Source organism: Mirounga angustirostris, unplaced genomic scaffold (genome assembly GCF_029215605.1).
Source record: "Mirounga angustirostris isolate CCGP_5_RB_7025 unplaced genomic scaffold, mMirAng1.0.hap1 SCAF_6, whole genome shotgun sequence".
NCBI lineage: Eukaryota > Metazoa > Chordata > Mammalia > Carnivora > Phocidae > Mirounga > Mirounga angustirostris.
Window position 1 is genome coordinate 28427565 of NW_026991714.1, and position 19651 is coordinate 28447215.

General features: G+C 51.8%; 1 protein-coding gene across 6 annotated transcripts in view; it reads right to left on the reverse strand.

Moving 5' to 3' along the window:
• Window positions 1-19651, reverse strand: part of NAV1 (neuron navigator 1) — a 246046-nt gene that overhangs the window by 160871 nt on the left and 65524 nt on the right. For 5 of the 6 annotated variants that reach the window (XR_010412232.1, XM_064594014.1, XM_064594016.1 and 2 more), the window contains 2 exons: window positions 11400-12152; window positions 7049-7152 (listed from right to left, as the gene is read on the reverse strand). Coding sequence is in view for 4 of the 6 variants with exons in the window: in XM_064594014.1 (XP_064450084.1) it covers window positions 7049-7152; window positions 11400-12121 (826 nt within the window). In the remaining 2 variants the exon portion in view is untranslated. Of the gene's footprint in view, window positions 1-7048; window positions 7153-11399; window positions 12153-19651 lie in introns of those variants that run through there. The other variant, XM_064594017.1, reaches the window with a different exon arrangement.

Genomic DNA, 19651 nt, shown 5'->3' on the forward strand with positions numbered 1-19651 from the left:
GGAACACAAGCAGGGGGAGAGGGAGAGGGAGAAGCAGGCCCCCCGCGGAGCAGGGAGCCCGATGCGGGGCTCGATCCCAGGACCCCGGAGATCACGACCTGAGCCGAAGGCAGATCACGACCTAAGCCGAAAGCAGACGCCCAACAACTGAGCCACCCAGGCGCCCCTTGTTAGGTTTTTAAAGAGACATTAAACTTAACACAGGAATGCCATGGATTCATATTTCACTGAATTTTAATAGAATAATCACTGGCAATTACTTAGTATATAAAAACTGCTCTGCAAATGTTAAGAATAGTCATTGGTGTGGTGGGTGGGAGTCTCAAAGCATGATGAGAACTCTACCTTTCACCCAGTCTGATTTCATCACAAGGAGCTTACCACTTCTGTGCTTCTTCCTGCCCCATGGAAACCCAGGTTCTCAGGCAGGAAGGATGCAGTGAGCTCACTGGGTCAAGCTCCTGCCCCTGGACTGTGCCAGTCTTTATGTGAACACGAGAGCTGCTCGCCCTCCACTTCTGATGGGGCTGAGCTCTCCTCCCACTCGGAAGTTCTCTTATCAATGTGACCTCGATCATTCTCAACACAGAACACACTTATTTGCTTCTCCAGCCCTCTGTGGAGGTGGAACGATTTTCTTGAGAGAAGGGATGACTAAGACTAACCACTTCTCTGTCCTGTCCCCTCCCCGCAGGGCTTGGATGACCCCACACTCGCTGACCCTCTCTCTGCCCTGACCCTTTAATTATCTTCAGCTCTCTCTGAAGCACAGGACTCCCACAGCCCGGGAGCCACACACAGGAAGGCGGGGTTTTGATTCCTTCCGCCTCTTAAAGGACTCAGGACAAGGAATATTATGACTGGGGTAATTCTCAGCACTTAATCTTCCTGCTTATTGTGTCTATGTCGCTCACTCTCTTCAACTGCCTCTCCCCAGAGCTCCTTCCATGTAAGCCTGCTGGGCGGCCTTATTGTGGGGGGGGAAGTCTCTCAGTGGGGGACCCTAATCCTCTTATCAAGGGGATAGAGGAAGTGCAGGGAAGGGGGGGCACTGTGTTCCGGTTTCTGCCCATTCAGTGGTGCCAGAGGGAGGGACTAAAGCCTCTCTCGGAGCCAGGGCTCCTTGAGATGAAGCTGCCTGCAGGCTCTCCATCTGCCTCAGGCCTTCCCAGGGAGACCCTGTTGTGAACAGGATTGGCCAGCTTTTGCCTCCAGGGATGGGACAAAGACCTGTGAAGTCAAGTCTTTAGGGCATCATTGAAACAGGGTTTCTCTGGATTAGTCATGGAAGTTTCTCCCCATTGGTCAAGGAAGGACAGTGGTGAAAGTTTAGCAAATAGTTCAGGTTCCTTCCTCCTCCCATGGCTGAAATTTCTAGCAGCCCCAGAGCCCCCTAGGTAACACTCTGAAGTTGTAAGGGGTAGTCGGATCTGGAGAGATTCCTAGTAACTGGGCCTACCTCCTCCCAGTACATATCCTTATCCTCAGGGCCTTCCCATGGCCCATAGGCACACAGAGAGAGAATTAAACAAGAGGCCAGGGCTTCCCAGGAAGAACTAAAGAAGTTCCTCTCAGTTGGGAGAGCTGAATCTCCAGAAACCTGCCAGAAGGAAGCTGAGTCGAGGTCAGACAGGTACGGGGTATAGGGGACAATTCTCTACAGGAGAACCATTTTGACATTCCACTAAAATGGCTCCCACTGGGTCAAATTCACTGCTTGGAGATTAATCCCATTCCCTGCCAAATGCTGTCTTGAGAAGTCACTCAGTCTCCTCCCTCCCCCTTCCTCCTCCTAAGAAATAGAATCCAGATCCCTCTAGTTTCTATTTCAAACTCCTCCAGCAGGGTACCTCAGATGACCTCACTTCTCTGGCCTCTTCCTTCACAGGCCCCCCCCCCGAGCTAGGCTCTGTCCTGCTGCTCATCCCGCTGCCCCTCCCGGCCTCCCGGTGGCACCCCAGGACTCGGGACATGTTTCCCTCCAGCAAGGTCATGGCATGTATGGCTAAGAGAGTGACCTCCGAAGGCCAGCTGCCTGGGTTCCAATCCTGGCTGGACCACCCTGGGCATGTCGCATAGCCTTTCCTCATTTCCTCATCTGTAAAGTGGGCATGTTAGTAACAGCACTCTCCTCAGTAACGAACAATAACACATATTAAGCAGTTACTATGTATCAGTGCTCCTCTAAGCACTTTATACATTGGTGTATTTCGTCCTCATTGTGAAGGTACGGTCATCATCATGGAGGCACAGAGAGATTAGATCATTTCCCCAAGGCTGCACAGCTAGCAAGTGGTAAAGCTGTGATACGAAGCTGGGGAGCTGTTCCAACTCTCACACGTTGTTAGAAGGATTGAAGGTGCTTATTGGCAGGGCCTAATGCAGAGGAAGCCACAGCAAGTGCTAGCCAATGCTACGCGGTATTATGATTACCTCCCCTCCCAGCTCCTAGAAGCCTACTTGGTCCCAGACAGCCACCCTGTTTATCCAAACCGGCCCTCAAGAGACCCCCGAACTCCCGAGCCTCCTCTGGCCCACAGCGGCACGGAGCTGCCTGAGCCCTGACAACAGAGCTAATACCATCTGCCCCTGAACTCGGCCTGTGTTTTCTAGTCAATTGTCTGCACGTCCTCTCTCCACGGATGGCTGGGACATCAGGCTCAGCTCAGCTTGAAAGTCCCCAGAGGGCAGGGGACACGGCGGTGTGAACTCAGCATGAAATGACACAGGTTGGGGATGACAGAGAAGCCGGTGACATCCCAGGGCTTGCTCACGTTGAGGAAGATGTCAGCAGGACTGTGGCTCCCTGACCCTGTTTCCTTCCCCACCATTTGGCGGAGGTTAAGGGAGACAGTGTGCCAGTGACCCAGTGAGTGCTGGGAGCAGCGGGAAGGCAGGGGAGCAGCGCTGGAAGGCTGGAAGGCTGGGCTTTTTGACAAGCCCAGATTCAAATCCTGGCACAGCCCCCCTAGCTGTGTGTTCCCGGACAAGCTAGTTCATGTAACTTCTCTGAGCTGGAGTTTCCTCATCTATTCCACAGAATAACAGTTCCACCTGCAAAGGGTTGCATAAGATGCTCGTGAAGGACTTCACGGGAAGAATCTAGCACGGAGCCCTGCACCTAGTAGGTGTTCAATAAATGGTAGTCATGGTTACCATTTGGTCATTTTAGAGTTGGAGACACCAAAAGGCAGGAGTCCTGGCTTCAATTCCCCTGCTAACGAACCAGGCAGTCGTGAACAGGTCTGTTTCTCTCTGAGCCACATCGCTCCCCATGGAAAATGAGGCCACATGTGGGTGATGGGGAAAGTTCATTAGAGCTTTGACTTCCTGTGTTCTTTGATTTTCCAAGTCATCAGTAGCCCTGGGATACTTGGATTTGGCCTGAAGCCCCCAGAAGAGCACAGGGGGCTTGCCCCACTGTGCTGGACCACCTAAGAGCCCTGAACAAACTCCTCTCCCAGGGAATGCAGTGACCAGACCTCTCTCCTGCCCCCCGGCGGAGGGCACACCAGGTATGCAAGTTTTCTCAGAAGGGGGACTCTATCCCTGCTCCCAAATTCACAAAACATGAAAAAACTTAATTCTGCCTTCAAGATGGAGTCGGCTCAACAAGGGAGAAGAAAGAAGGAGAAAAACAAAACAACTCCAGCATGAGGCCAAACTCTACACTGCCCCTCCTATTCTATATATATCAAGCCTTGTGTGAGAAGCAAGGCAGGGAGGAAGCTCTAGCTTGTTCCCCAGCAACACATGTGATGGTGAGAGAAAGTACCCTTCATTATGTGTCCACTTAGCACTCAGTCAAACATGCCACAAAGTGGAAGTAATTAAGGAACCTGTGTCAACCTTGGGGCGACCTTTCCCAGTCCTCCTGCACACGGCCTCACACATGTGGGCACACAGAAATGTCAGCACTGGCTTCCACTGGCTTTCCAAATTAAGATCTGATGGTGGCAACTAAGGGGAGTGTTGGCAGATGGGACCAGCACGGGGCCCTCACCAGCACAGCCAAGCGAGCCAAGAGTGCGTCAGGGCACACACACAAACACCCATGGGCTAGGTGCAGAACACCCCTGGGACATACGAAGGCCAAGTCCCAACACCGCTGTGTGGTGGCAAGTCATCGTGGGAAATTCTCTTCCTGCTCTACAAAGCTTATCCCACCTCATTTGGACTCCATTCCCAGGCAGAATAAGGAAGAAAGTAGTACAAGGCTGAGAAAGGTCTTAGTCTTCCCTGCTCCCCTCAAGGCCTCTGTCCCCCCAGATGCCTGGATGCCTGAGAGGACCGTATTGGGAAGAGAACAGAAGAAAGGCTGGTTGCTCCTCATCAGCCAGCAAGAAGCAGGTCCACAGAGGATCAATGACTCCACAACCCCTGACCTTGGGTTCCTTATTTACTCTCTCAATTCACCATTTCACCAAACACTGATCAGCGGGCACTGTGCTAGGTATGGGGAGCAAGACGGGTTCACAAACAAGAAGGAAGGATGTTTGAGCTACAAAAGAAAGCAGACCTGCCCCTTGTCGTCTACAAATTGATATGGGAATCACATGGTCAATAACTGTGCTGGGTTCTGTGAATGACACCGATATAGGATATGGTATTCTATTCTCCAAGGCACCCAAATATCCTTCTACAAATTGAGGAGCATAATGCCAGTGTCCTCCTCGTGCTAGAGGGCCTCATGTGGGCAGGACTGACTGGGCTGCCGGATCAGCTCCTACAAGGGCAGGTCACTGCCAACCGATCCTCTGGGTCAGACTCACTGGAGTGAATCTCTAGCCTATGAACTCCTTGAAACAGTTTCAGAGTCTTACTCATCTCTTTGTTTTATTTTTTTCTATAGGAATGCCATTTTAAATTATCTATCTATCTATCTATCTATCTATCTATCTATCTATCTATCTATCTATCTACTTATTTATGATTAAAGTAGCCTCCATGCTCAATGTGGAGCTTGAACTCATGACCCCAAGACCAAGAGTAGCATGCTCTCCTGACTGAGCCGGCCAGGTGCCCCTTATTCATCTTTTACCTTAGTGCTGAGCACAGTGTTTGGCACAAGGCAAACACTCATTGATGGTTTGTTGACTGAATGAAAGAAGAAAAGAATGAATGAATCATGTCATGCTCTGAGTGAAGTTCAGAGGTAGGGGAACAGGGCATAAAATGGAAGTCTTCCATCGTCTCCCTTCTCATCTCTGTTTTCTTCAGGCTTAGAGTGCAGGTTCCCCTACAAAGCACAAGCAGACCCTAAATCTCTCTCTCCATCCAACCCGTCGGCATGCTCAGCATAGCCTTGGCCAACGTGGATCGCCATGATGACTAGGGCATGGCAGAGCAGAGGCAGTGAACCTGGTTTCTCCTCCCCAGGAGCCTTGGAGGAAGCAAGGGCTTCTCCCTTTTCTCCCACCTCCAAAGGTTCACTGGCACTCCACCTCACGGAGGAACCCAACCTGGGATCTATCGGACATGCTCAGAGCTGGCTGGTAAGGATGGTCTTCCAGCTGACGAGCCTGGGGGATTCCTAAAGTCAGGCTGTGGCAGATGCTAAAAGTGAAAGTCCTCTCCCCAGCTCATCGGATAATGATTATGAACGAGAGCCTAGTTAGGTGGAGATCATTAGACTCCCACAGTGTGGCATACCCATAAGGAAGCCATTACACTAACAAAACTGCAAATGTAAAAATAGAGCTCCACATAGTTTCCTGGTTACCACATTCTAATTCTGATGGTTTCTCAGTGCCAGTGACATTTGGTTTCCTTTGTCCCCCACCATGCCCTGGTTCCTCTGCGGGCATACTTATTGTGGGAGGCAATGGCTCACTTTCTAGATGCCCAGGCTCCACCCCCACAAACCTCCTCTACAAGGCTTGCCATGGAGTGAGTGTTGCTTCTCTGTCTTCGGGGTCACAAAGGCCCTAAGACCACTGCTGGCGCCCAGGCCGGCAGAAGGCTCAAAGGGCCCCGCCCCCAGCCTAGAGGAACACCCAACCACCTGCACAGAGGGGACGAAGAAAGCAGGAATGGCATTCTACTGGGGTCCAATGGCATCAGGGTCAGGCTGTGTCGTACACCCGAACTTTGCCCACCGGAGCCAAGCACCGAAATGAAGCTAAGACAAAACCTCTGGACAATCTCAGGTTTGCCAAAAGCAAGCTCATCCTTTTCCTAGGACAAGCCCCCTTTGGAAACTAAAGGACAGACAGAGCTGGTGCCCTGCAGTGTGGAGTCTCGAGTACCTCTCGTGCATACACAGTCATCCTCTAGGTATTTTTTAATGTTGCAGGAATATCAACACACACACCTAAACCCCGCTAAGAGTTTAGAATCTGACCAATCTAGGACCTGACCTATGGCACACAAGCATTCACCCATCCGCTCACCAGTCATTCAGTCAGAGACACCTGCTGAGCACCTGCCGGGGGCCAGACACTGGCCTGAGGATGCACCTGGGGACACGCAGCATCTCTGCCCCTACAGAGCATCACTGTGTTCCAGGTTTGGGGCTCTTCTTGGTAAGCCTCACATTCTGGCTCCTGAGGCTCAGGCACCAGTACGACATGCATCAGGTGATATGTTGTGACTACCGGGTGCCCCAGGGAAGGTGACAGGTGTGGGAGTGGCCTGGGAGAGGCAGCAGCTGTGAGGCAGTTAGCCAGATGGCTCTGGGCTGCCTCGCTGGTTCCCAGCACCTCCACTGTTCATCTGGGCTTTGCTTGGAACCTGGCTCTTGGTTCTCAATCTCCCAGCTCGTTACTTTTTTTGTCATGGCCTTGGTGACTCCCAGACCTGAGCACTGGATAAACAGGGCACCCACTGGCCACTTTCCTCTCCTGACTTGGACGTGCCCCTGGATTTGATGGACCAGCCCTGGGTTGAGCCAAGCATGGCAAAAACTCAAAATGCAATTCACAGGCTGATGGCTCATTGTGAAGAGAAAGACCTGTCTAGCCAGGTCTCTTCTCCCACAGGGGCAGTGAGACTTCTAGTCTGGTGGCCTCCCCAGCCCAGGAGGAAGTCTTTCCTCTAGAACACTCACCTGCACAGGAGAAGCTCTCCTCAGTCCCAACAGGGCAGCCGGAGTAGCCATCAAGGACCCAGCTAGCCTGAGGGAGGGGGCCAGGTTCCTGGTCCGTCTGAAGCCTGTGGGACAGAGAAGGGGTGGTCACTCATCACAGAGGTTGTCCTGGCCTCGAAGCTTCTCTAAGGGTCTAAGGATACCCCCTTGGAGCTCGGTTCTTCTCCGGTGCTGGTGCTCTACACCCCTCTGGGCTGGGCCTTCCCTGGCAAGCATGCATACATGTGTGTACTCAGCACGAAGCAGGACTTGGGCAAAGTGAGGCCAGTGGTAGGGGCAATAGGGGAACTCGTGAGGGCACTGGGATGCCTGATGCCAGTCACCCTTTGGTGTTCCACCGATCCCAGGAACACAAATCGCCCACAGGACAGAGGAAACCCAGAGTAACTCCAGGCCTTGGGTCCTGCGTCCTGCCATGGTCCCTAACCTCAGGCTGTGCCTGGATTATAGCCATGTTCACACACAGAGGGAAGAGCTTCCTCTGAAGCGCAGGTCACTGACTCCTTATGAGAGCTTAGGGGGCACACAGGCCTCCTTGGGCTTGCTCACAGTCCAGGCAGTGAGGAGGTCAGGGAAGATGGAGGGGTAGGCTCAGCTGAGGTCACAGCGACTCCCAGGAGCATAAGTCCATGCTGGGCCAGTGTGGCAGCAGGAAGGAAGGGTGAGGTCTCCGGGCACCAGCTCCCAAGTGCACACAGACTTCTGAGCACAACCCCAACCGTACAATCGCTCCCAGGAACAAAGGCTGTGGGAGCTTTTATTATAGGCAATTACCCTGGGCTCTCAGAGCTGGCCCGCCCACCCGTCCGCCCGCTGTCTCCAGCTAAATGGACCCTTTGGCAGCTTGGCAGGAGGGGGCGGGGAGAGCTGTGCAGGCAGGAGGGAAAGTTGATGTCTGGTCCTGGGGCCGGGGGCTGGGCTGGGGGACCCTGTGAGTCTCCAGGGCTACTGAGATTTGTCTTCCTCTCTCTCCAGTTTTTCCTTTTTTTCAACCCAGATGGCTGGGACTCTGGGCTCAGCTCTGCTATTAACTCACAGTGAAATGCAGAGCAAATCTCTTCTCCTCCAGGTCCCACTTCCATCATGGGATAGAAGAGATGGCCTCCAAGGCCCAGATCAGTCTGACAGTCCAGGGTTGTGTGAGGGGTTTGCTGCTCCTGCGTGGCTCTCTCTAAGCCACGCAGGCAGTGTCGGGCTCTTGTGTGTCTGCAGGCCCCTGAGCTGGGGGCTTGCAATAGAGCAGGGTGGGGGGTACTCAGAGAAAGCAGGAGACTTCGTCTTGCCCTGGGGAGTGCTCGGTCTGAGGGGGTCGCTCACCATGTACTGCTGTGAATTCAGTATCAGCCTGATGTTCGAGTATCAGGGGGACAAAGAAAAACTGGAGTTGGTTGGTTTCTTGGAAGAAATGAATATAGACTTGGGTTTTTGAAGGGATGCAACATACTGGTGAGAAAGCAATAGGGCATTCTACTGGGGAGAGGGAATTCTAGGTAATGTACATGTTTCACTGAATAGCATCATATATGTAGACCTAAGCACCGCCTGACCCAGAGCAGGTAGCAAGAACTAGCGTTAGAAATACAAATACTTTGCTGTCATGCTTGTTGGTGCCATAATTATGCTGCCAGGGTGAGTGGCGTGCACTGGCCCAGGAGCACCTTCCTGGTTAGAGACACGGAGGCCTCCGTGTCTCTAACCTCAGTCGGTTCTACACTCTCATCTCTGCCTGCCTCCACCTCCCCAAACTCGGCCAGGGCCCCAGGCCTCCCCTCACTCTCCAGCCCGAATGGACAGTGTCATCTATGCCGGAAGCTGGTTAGAGGTTGAACCAGAGAGAAGAAAACCAATAACCCTACCCTCCTGACCCCACTGACTGCACCCTCCTCACTGAAGTCTGACCAAAGGCCAGCCTGAGGAGGGAAGGAGAGAACTTTTGGAAAAAGAGAACACTTGGCAGATGGAGAAAGGCAGCCCCAGGGTACTGAAGCTGTAAAGGGCTCTCTTCCAGGAGAGCAGAGGAGAATGAGGTTGAAGATCTGCGGAAACCAGCTATATGAGAGCAGAGGACCTGGAGAGCAGATTGAGAGGCATTTACGCCTTCTCTGGGGTCCAGAGAGCCGGGGGGACCAGAGGGAGGCGGTGGCGGGTCAGAGAGGAGGCAGGAGATACACATCCTTGGGAAGGACCGCACCCGGACCCCGTGGACAGAGACGGCTATGGAGGATAGGGCAGGGCAAGAGAAGGCTGGCGATCTGCTCCCTGGAGAAGCAGGTGGGGCAGGACAGGGCTGGAGATGGGGAGGGAGCACGATAACCTCTGTTTCCATGAGCAGCTGGGACTTTGCAGAAGGCCAAGGTGCCGGGGGTGGGGGCAGGAGATTTCTAAGAAAACAGGATGTCTGTGCCTTCTAGGGAGCAGATGGTAGCTCCTTGGCTATGCAACTTGCAAGGATAGCCCAGCCTGGCCTTTGGCAGAGTGACCCGTGGCAGGCGCGCCAGGCTCCACAGGGTGTACTGGGCTCTCTTCCATCTTCCAGCGGCACCTAGGGGTGTCCCTCGTCCTAATCCGCCCTTGCCCGAACCACGGCCCTCCCTGCAACCCTAACCCAGGGCCTGAAACAGGCAAGGTCTAGGAGGTGGATGGTGAAGAAAGCTGCCCACCCCCCCAGCCCCGGTTGGTACAACACATTTCCATTTCTGTTGAAATGCAAACATGCAATAAATGTTTGCTGAGTGAAGAAACACGGTTCTGTTCAAGTTACATTGAAATGTTCAAAGGAAGAAGTTCTGACCTCTGGAAAATGTCAGAGTCTAAATCTGCCAGGGGACGTGTAGGGTAGATAATGTAAAATCTTAAACAATTTAATGCCCAGACACTTTTCCCGAAGGTTGAATTCAAAATGAAGGATGTCAGGTAGAAGGAAATCAGGTAGGAGAAGAAAGCCAAAGAGTCACCAGGGAGACGCTGTACTGATTGGGAAAAGGCCATTCGAAGGAAGGTCTGCCCTGCATGTGTGCTTCCTTGAGTTCTCTCACCAGCTGGAGAATCTCAGTGGAGGTCAGGAGGGACAGACGGACAGACACAGACAGGAGGAGCTCCTTAGCAGAAGGAACATGGGTGAGCTGTGTGGGTGGTACATCAGGCAGAAGAGATGCTCCCAGAGGCAGGGATCACCCAAATGAGAACTTCCTTTGATCACAGTGTCAGCTAGAATTCCTGCCATGACGGGAAGCTCACTGCCTTATCAGTCATTTGTAAACCTCTCCAGTTGCTGGAAAGTTCTTCCTCCTGAGCTTCCAGTTTGTCTCAAACTGACTTCTAACCACCGTGACGCCAACTCAGTGCTCTGGAGCCGCACCAAGTAAATCTAATCCATCTTATGACATGACAGCTCTTCAAATATTTGAGAACAGCTCTCAGACCCTCTCTAACCCTCCCTTTTCCAAAGTAAACTGCTTCAGCTCCTTTAATCATTCTTCTAACGCCTTGCTTGGATCCCTCACCAACCTGTTCACCTTTCTTTTTTTTTTTTTTTTTTTAAAGATTTTATTTATTTATTCATGAGAGACAGAGAGAGAGAGAGAGAGAGAGAGGCAGAGGGAGAAGCAGGCTCCCAAGGAGCAGGGAGCCCGAGGTGGGGCTCGATCCCAGGACCCTGGGATCATGACCTGAGCCGGAGGCAGATGCTTAACCATCTGAGCCACTCAGGTGCCCCACCTTTCTTGAAATGTGTTTTTGGGCATCGATGCCCTTTTAAAATGTGGCGTTCCTAACTGTGATACTCTAAAAGAGGCAGGACCACATGGCGAATACAGTGGGACTACTGGCTTCCTGGTCCTGGGCCCCGGATGTCTCTAACTGTATAAGAATGCCTGGAACTTTTCAGAGACCAAGTCACACTGTTGGCTTCTAGTACAAGTGAAAGCTCCTAGTAGTTCCCCCCCACCTCCACCCCAGATGTTCTGCTGCTGCAGAGGAACCCCCCCCCCCCCGCCCTGCCGTGTCCCGGGAATGGTGTACAAGCTTTTCTAAACCCTAGATGTAAGTGGGTTTCTCCTCACACCAGCGCAGAGGAAAAGCCCAGGAAGTCAGGCTAGCCAGAGCGGTACTTAATTTGCATTTGAGCGTTTCAAAACTGTGTAACACTTAATAATTAAAATTTAGTTTACTTAATGTGGCCATTTTAGTAAAGATATTTTTATTAAAAAAATGATGTACTTGATGGACCGAGGCCCCCTCCTCTTCGGGCTGGCTGCTGGGTCGCAGCTCCATGCCTCCCTGCTTCCCTCCCCACCTGCTCCCCCCAGCTCACCTGTACTGGAAGGGGGCCACTGTGGCAGTGACTGGCTGACTCTGCTGATGGCCGGAGGCGAAGCTGATGGCCCCAGGGGTGGGGGAGGGGCGTTTGCCTGGCACGGGGCTGCACCCTGGGGAGGAAGCCCCTGATACTGCCCCGGCATCAGGCTCCAAAGACCTGGGGACCCCTGAACTTCTGTAGTTTGCATCTCTTTGATCCTTTCCTGGGTAGTTAGGAAGTTTTCGACCTTCAGGAGCCCCTGGTATTTGAGTTTCTCCACGAGAGCTTGTTCGGGACGGGCTCCTGCCCCGGCTCTGGCGGACTGGAATCCCTTCTTGAGCCACCTTCTTCTTTCCCTGGGTGCCTTGTGTCTCCCCAACTCTTCTGGCCCCAGCCCAGCTGGAGAGGGCTGCTTTTGGGGTTGCCCTGGGACTGCTCCATGGGGAGCTGGAAAGGCCTTCACCACCCTCAGTTGACTCTCTCACCACCCCAGAAGCCTTGGGGGAGCCTCTCCCCCGGGAGGCCTTAGGAGAGGAGTTTCTGGAAGGACCTCCTGCCTTGCCCAGTCTTGGGGAGGCTGCACGCTGGGGGCTCAGGGCCAGGCCGGCCTGACGTGGCCGCGGCTGGGGAGAGGCGCCCGGTGTATGAGTCCTGGTCTGGGAAGCAGCTCGAGGCACAGGGATAGAGGAGGCATAGTGGGGGCGGCTGGCAGAGTTCACGTTGGCCATCCCATTCATGGTTAGCAAGGCAGCAGTGAGGACTACTGTCCTGCAGAGAGAGGAGAGAAAAGAGGATCGTTAGGCCCCATCCCAAGCTGCTGCTCCTGAGTGTATAAAGGTGATGCCGGGGTCAGGGGAGGAGGCACAGGCATTTGGGCTGGGCATCAGGGCTCCTGGCTTCACATCCTGACTCGGTCAGTGCCTGCCTGCCTGCCTGACTCTGGGCAAACCCCATTACCTCTCTGCCCCGAAACACTGCTGTGAAGCTCATGTGAAGACACGTATGTGGAAGTGCTTTGCGAACCATGATGCTCTGTACAAACGGGGTTCATTTAACTTTCCCTGACTCTGCTCCCCTCCACTGACCGGGGATAGACTCTCCTTCTCACAGCCCCTCCCTCTCAGACCCTTCCTTGTAGCCTGAGTCTAGAATCCCCTGCCCACAGTAAACCAACTCCCTTGTGCCTTCAGCCTTTTCTCTGCATGTTCCTTCCACCTGCCACTTTATCTGACAAAAGTGCCCAGGATTCCTGTCCAGTGGAATGTAATCTTCCAGATCCCACTGGGCTCAAAGGTAGAGCAGCCAATCCCGACCCCCGCAAATCATAAACTTGGAAACCTCCCCCCGACCCTAGGCTCCTGCCACCTGGCTCCTACCATTCACTGGTCCTCATTGACGCCATCTCTCCTGGTCCCTCCCCACCGTCCCTACCCCTCAGTTACCGGAGATTTGGGCACTGGGCTCATAGGCTTCCTCATAGCCATTCCCTATGCACCCTCTGGCCCAGCGCTCAATCCCTTCCCTCCCAGACCTTGATCCATTAATTATCCCATCCCTCTCCTGTATCTTCAACCTCTCCTCTTCTACCAGCTTCTCCTCCCCGCCATGTTAATTAATGAATTAATTGCTCTATTAATCACTTTCATTTCCAAGGGAATTTGAAGCCATTTACAAAGACACAATCAATCAATTCCAGATGGATGAAAGAGTTAAATGTATGAAATGTAGAAAACGAAACCATAAAAGAATTCGCAGAACACACGCATAAATGTTTCCATAATTTTGTTGTGGGAAAGGCCTTTGGAAGCCCCACGTCAGAGGCAGAAATTATAAAGGAAAACACTGATAGACTTCAGTGCATAAAAGTGAAAATCTCTGTATGGACACAAAAGCCCTTTTAAAAAGATTCAAGCCATCAATAAACTATGAAAATACTTACAACATATATGGGGGACAAGGGAATTCTACCAAATCAATAAGAGAAAGCAAATGCTCCACAGAATAAAGAGTAAAAGACTTGAACAAGGAATTCACAAAGTAATACATATAATTGGCTAGAACCTAACAAAAACAAAAGTCCTCCTTAAAATCGAAGAGATGCAGATTAAATGTTATCATCTTTGCTATCAACTTTATTACCTTTTAGAAAAGGTATAATATCCAGTTTGGGCACAGGGCCACAGACACTGCTGTGGGAACGATGCCAGACCTAGAAATGGTCCCAGGGAGAGGAGGAAAAATGTAGGCAAATGATTATGTACGAGGAAAATGCTCAAGTTGACTCTCTAAGGGTAAACTGGCCCTGGGTGAAGATGGAGACAAAGGACATGTGGGCAGAGAAAAGACCACCACGGTATGGCTGGTCCACCTGAGCCCACTGGGGTGTCCCCTTTCATACTGCAGAGAAAGCTGTCAGCAACTGCACAGGACTGGTTATGGCTGTTGTCAACCTTTCTCTGACCTTTGACTCTGTGGCCCAGGACCAGCTACAGGCTAAACTGTGAGAAGTCAATATAGACCTCTAAACATCGATGGATTTATAGAATTACAGTGTGAAATGACTGAGAGTCAGGACTTAGAGGACTGTTCTGCTAACGGAGGAAATAATTTCCTCTAGGAAGAGAAATGCTCTGACCCCCTCCTCCTTTCCTCTAATTTGTACTTTAATGATTTGATGCCATTACTGGATGAACTAAAGTAGCCCCCACCTCCTCCAGCAGAGAAGGCAAAGCCACGTGTGTTCAGGTGACCACGACCAAGCTTACCTCCACTCCTCCAGTGGCTGCCCATCACCTAGGCCCACAGGACCACATCCAAGGCTTGCCTGACTCCTGCCTCCTTCCCATCTGTCTCATGCCCACCTAACAGGCTGTAGACCGAAAGGACACTCTAAGTCACCCTCTGCCTGCCCACAGTCTCCCATGGAGGGCACAGTGCCCCGTCCCCAGCCCCAACTTGCCAAGGACAGCCCCACAGGAGGGCCTGAGAAGTACTTTGACAAAGAGATCTCAGAGGGTACTAACAGCAGTCTGCAAAATAAGAATAGGACAAAATCGAGCAACTGCAGTCAGGTGGAGAAATAGGGGGTCTTTACTATAAGGAGGAACACCATGCTTTAGCCTGGCCTCAAGACGGTAGCAAGAATTCTTCCCCAGTAGAGGTAAGAGTAGATTTACGTTGTCATCCTCCTGTCCAGCCACTGCACTAGTTATCAGCTACACGCATCAGTGACAACACCCAACAGGACCAGAGGGATAAGAATAGACCTGATCAAAGGTGTGTGTGGTCCCTGAGCTGCTGACCTTGGCCTCCAGCACAGAGCTGAGCCACGCACTGGCCAACTGAACGAATCAGCTGACCACCCATGAGAAGGTCCTAAGACCACCGACCCACTACAGCTCGCACCCCTGAGACTTCAGCATTCCCACGGTCAATCCCTCCACTGGCACAGTACCACCCAGGCCCCTCCTGCCTCTCCCCTTAGGCCTAGTCCCATCAAACCCCAGTGTGGGGACCATGGCCATGTAGGCACCCCAGCCCACCCCCTCCAGGAGATATGTCTGTGATAGAACCCAGAACTGCATCTTGGTGCTGCCTGCAACTCTCCTGTGAACTGCTCCCCTACCCACATTGTAGTGCTCAGGGATCCCCCCAAGAGCCCAACTCACCTACACTGTCCTCATAGCATCCCCAGGCTCCCCTTGGCCCAGGCTCTCCCAGGCCCTACATCTAGGACTGGCCAGATTTCCAGCCAAGAGAGCCTTAAGGCCGAGGAAGCTGCTTCGACTTCACTTGCCAATGGAGCAGATGCAGTTGCTGCTTTAACTGGATCATCATTTTTTCAAAAGCTCGATGGGAAGAGGATTTAAAAACATTCCTGTGGTAGGATCACAGGACTCCCATCCCTCCCTCTTCACTACAGCTGGGGGGCCCTGCTCTCTCCTCCTCCCCAGAGGATAGCCCTCACCTAGACCAGGAGCAGCATGCACACAGGAGGTGATGACCATCCCAGGTGGAAGTCTGGAAGAATCAGACCACCTTTGGGGTGATGGAGGAGGGATCCCCAAACACGCTGTGTTCTCTGAGCCTGGTGGGAAAGGGGCACAAAGGAGCCTTCCTGGTTTGCCTTTAGAGTGGGAACTCACAGGGGCTCAGGATCTTTACAGAGATCTCAAGAGGACACCCAGCATATCTCTCTTCCCTAGACAGCATCAGTATCTCGCTGAGGCCCAAGGATGGATTCCCTAGACCACAGCCATCAAATGCATGTTTGGCCTCAGGATGCACTCCTCAGCCTCCATATTAACACTGTCCTTGCTGTGATCGACAGCTCTGGGCCTTCCAGAGATTGTGGAGGAGGGAGGAAGAGGGCATAAATCTAGTTCACAGGGTGGAAACCAGAAAAGGAAATCAGTCATGGGCAGCTCTGGAGGAGGCTTCCTCCTCCTCCTCTCTTTTTCTCTTTTTTCTCCAACATTCCTCAGATCTAGCCAGCTTTCCCTGTACCCTTCATATCCTGTTTGCCTTTGGTGGTACTAGCCGCCAAGATGGTCCTAAGGCATTGCCCCATAAGAGGCTATAGGCAATAAATGGGGGTGGGGAGGGAGATAATGGGCCAAATTGTCTGGCCACATGCTTGTAGCAGGTGGCACACCTGGGGTAGGTGGGGATTGAGGAGGAAGACTATGGAGTTCCAAGTCTCTAGCAGATGGGAGGCCTGGGGAAAAGGGGGGAGTGAGTACTCATGGGGGGTGGGGTCTTAGCTGAGACACATGGACAATGGTGTTTTCAAAGCTCAAGGGTGAGGCCTCTGTCCAAATGATCTCTTCTGGGGCCTAACCATGTATCTACTGGCCACGGCATCCAAGCTGCATTCTTAATGGACCGAATGATTTGGGAGACTCCCATGTTTGCTCTGGGGCTCAGTTTCTCCTTCTGTGAAATAAGGAGAAATCCTTTCTGCCTCCTTGCTCCCCATTTCTTCATGTCCTGAGCAGGCTGAATAAGGCGGTATCTAGAAAATGTTCAGCCTCTTGGGGTATTAGGAAGTATTAAAGTCACTTTCATAGTATACATAGTATACACAGTATACAGGGTTAGCTGTAATGGTCTCCATTTCTTGGTTCTCACTGTTAGACAAAATGTCCCAGAGAAGCAGGACAATCTATGTGTCTTTTGGACAGGGCCTGTTCAAGCCAAAGAGCTTGGCTATCAGTACTGATCATCTTTTGTGATACCTTCACAATATATCTGGGGAGGGTCCCAGGCAGAAGGCTAGGAGCTGGGAGTGTTAGCAAGGAGCCTATGTCTTTCTTATGTGAACATGTATGTGCATATGTGTGTGCACACACATGTGGTATTGGGGGATCCTACCAGATCCCCTACTCCTAAACTTGCTCTCTCTTCCTCCTTCTAAGTGCTCTGATCTGAAATTTCACTTAACCTCAGTGAGCAGATTCAAGAAGAGGGTCTCAAGTGTCCCTTAGTTCACTCATTCTGGGGATCCCTGTCTTCAGTAAATTACATTAGGGAATTAGTACTTCCCATTAACAAAGCTCATTGCACTTTCGAAAGGATTCACAACAGGATCCCTTTGTTCATCAATAACACACCTTGGTTGAGACCTCCCATACACCAGGGGCTTTGCCAGATGCTGTGGCAATCACAGTGGCTGAGACCCAGGCTCTGCTCTCAAGGAGCCAACAGTCTGGTAGGGAGAAACATGCACAGTCGTCACAAGCGCATATGCTGTGTGTCAAGGGAGGCAAAACAAAGTGCTATGGGGATGTGTGTGTGTGTGTGTGTGTGAGTGTTGATGAGGCAGAATCCGGGAAGGCTTCAAGGAAGAGGCAGCAGCAGAGTTGGGGGTTGGTGGTTTGAGGTCCAGGAAGCAGTAGATTTGATGACTAAACCTCCCATGCCCATGGTCTGTCTATCAGCGCTCCAACACATACTCTCCTCTTCGAAGAGATTCTGTGGGGTGTTAGTGGTAAGAGAATAAACTCCGGAGCCACAATGCCTAGGTCAAAGCTTGGCTCTGCCTTTTGCTGATGATGTGAACTTGGGCAAATTCCACAAACTCTGAGTTTCCTCATCTGTAAAATGAGGCTGACACCAGGACCTACCTCTTCATCGCTTTGAAGAGTAAATTAGTGAATAAAGGTAGTGCTTAGAACAGTAGCTGGGACATAGTAAGGATTCAACAAGTATTGTTGTTATGATCACAAGGACAAAGAACCCTTTTTTCAAGTGCCCCTCCATCCCAGATGGCCCAGGGATGGAGGCTGCATGGCCTGGTTCATCTGGAGCCTCCAGCAGAGCAAAGGAGGATCAGAGTACCTGCCAGGCTCTGATCAGAAATCGAGAGCATCAACAGGAAAAACACTGTCCGTGCTGGATGTGATAACACCCAACGCCCACCAGTGGACAGGGTAGGAAACTAGACATTTGGAAATTTTGTAGTGGAAAGAGTAACGCCTTTTGAGTCAGGAAGACCTGGGTTCAAATCCTAGATCTGCTACTTCTTGCTATATGGCTTTAGAGAAGCTATTTTAACTTTTCTGAGCCCAAAGTCCTCATGTAAAAAGCCGTCTTAGAGTTTTGTAAAGATTCAATGAGAGAATAAAGATGAGATACCCAGCATGGTGCCTGGCACATAGTAGACGCTCAAGAAATGGCCAAAATTTTATTAAGGAGAATAGCTGCCCTTCTTCTCAGAAGGGAAGGAGACAAATTGAAACAGACTATTTGGAATAGTCTGATGGATGTCAGATGAGTCCAGAGGCCGGTGGCTTCCAGGGAAATGGGGCACAGTCCCAGTCCCTGAACACAGTGTGCAGCCCTACCCAACATGTACTTCCACCTTGTCCCACTCCACCTTTTCCAGGCTACACCCAGAATGTCGATTCTCCACCTGGGGCTGTTTTATTTTTAAATCCAACACTTTTTAGTTGCATTTACCAACTGCATGCCAGGCACTGTTCTGAGTTCCTTACCTATATTAACCTGCAATTGCCCTATGAGTTGGTGGTATTATATCACCATTCCCACGTCACAGGCAAGGACACCAAGGCACAAAGAGGCTAAGGAATTTGCTTGTGATCACACAGCTAGTAAATGGGAGAGCCAATATTAGAGGCACAGTAGAACCAGCCTGGGCCTAGAACTACCCTGCTCTGCTGCTCAGCCTACAGACTCAATCCAGGCCTCCCCACCCCCCACCCCACTGACTCCCACCCCCAACCTCCCTTTTTCAGCCTTGAATCATTCTGGCCTCAGGCCCCATCAGGACAAACAGAGGCGACTGGCTCCTCAATGTTCTGCAAACCCCAGAGCCAGGAAGTATTTTTGGCCTATAAATATTTTACTCTAGCTCAGAATGTGGTGAGAGCTTAAGCGCCAGCTCCCTCAGATCTGCGGGGCCAGAGGAGGGATGAAGGGAGGGAAGGCGGGCACTGTATTCAGCGGTCCCTCCCAGGTCTGGAGGACTAGCCAGGCTGCAGGTTCCCGGCCAGGACTCTCCGCAGCTCTTTCTGCCCTTGAGGCTCCCGCAGCGGCGGCGGGGTGGGCGGGGCGCGCGGGGCGCGCGGGGCGGCGGCCGTGGTGCTGATAGGACAGCTCCTCCTGCAGTGGCCCCGTTAAAGGAGCCGCGTCTGCGCTTTGTGAATGTAGTTAGGACGTCCGTTTCCAAAAGTCAGAATATTTTAACCACAGCACCGAGAGGTTGGATATGGAAGGAAAGAGAAGAGAAGAGAGAGAAGGGAAGGGAAGGCAAGGAAAGGGGAGGGAAGGGAAAGGAAGGGAAGGGAAGAAAAGAAGGGAGGGAGGGAGGAAATGCAAGCAAACAAAAACCATCTGGGAAGTGGGACTCTGGGTGCTGGTCAGATAATTCCATCACGGGCTGAGTGAATTTGGGCAAATTATTTCTCTTCCCTGGTGTGTTATTTAAAAGCTACAAAATAGGGCGCCTGGGTGGCTCAGTTGGTTAAGCGACTGCCTTCGGCTCAGGTCATGATCCTGGAGTCCCGGGATCGAGTCCCGCAACGGGCTCCCTGCTCGGCGGGGAGTCTGCTTCTCCCTCTGACCCTCCCCCCTCTCATGCTCTCTGTCTCTCATTCTCTCTCTCAAATAAATAAATAAAATCTTTAAAAAAAAAAAAAGCTACAAAATAGGAAGAAAAAACTTGGCTTCTCAGGAAGTAAAGAAAAATACTGGAATAATTCATGGTAAAGGTTCAGAGTGTCTCTGGATTCAAGCACTGAGGTACA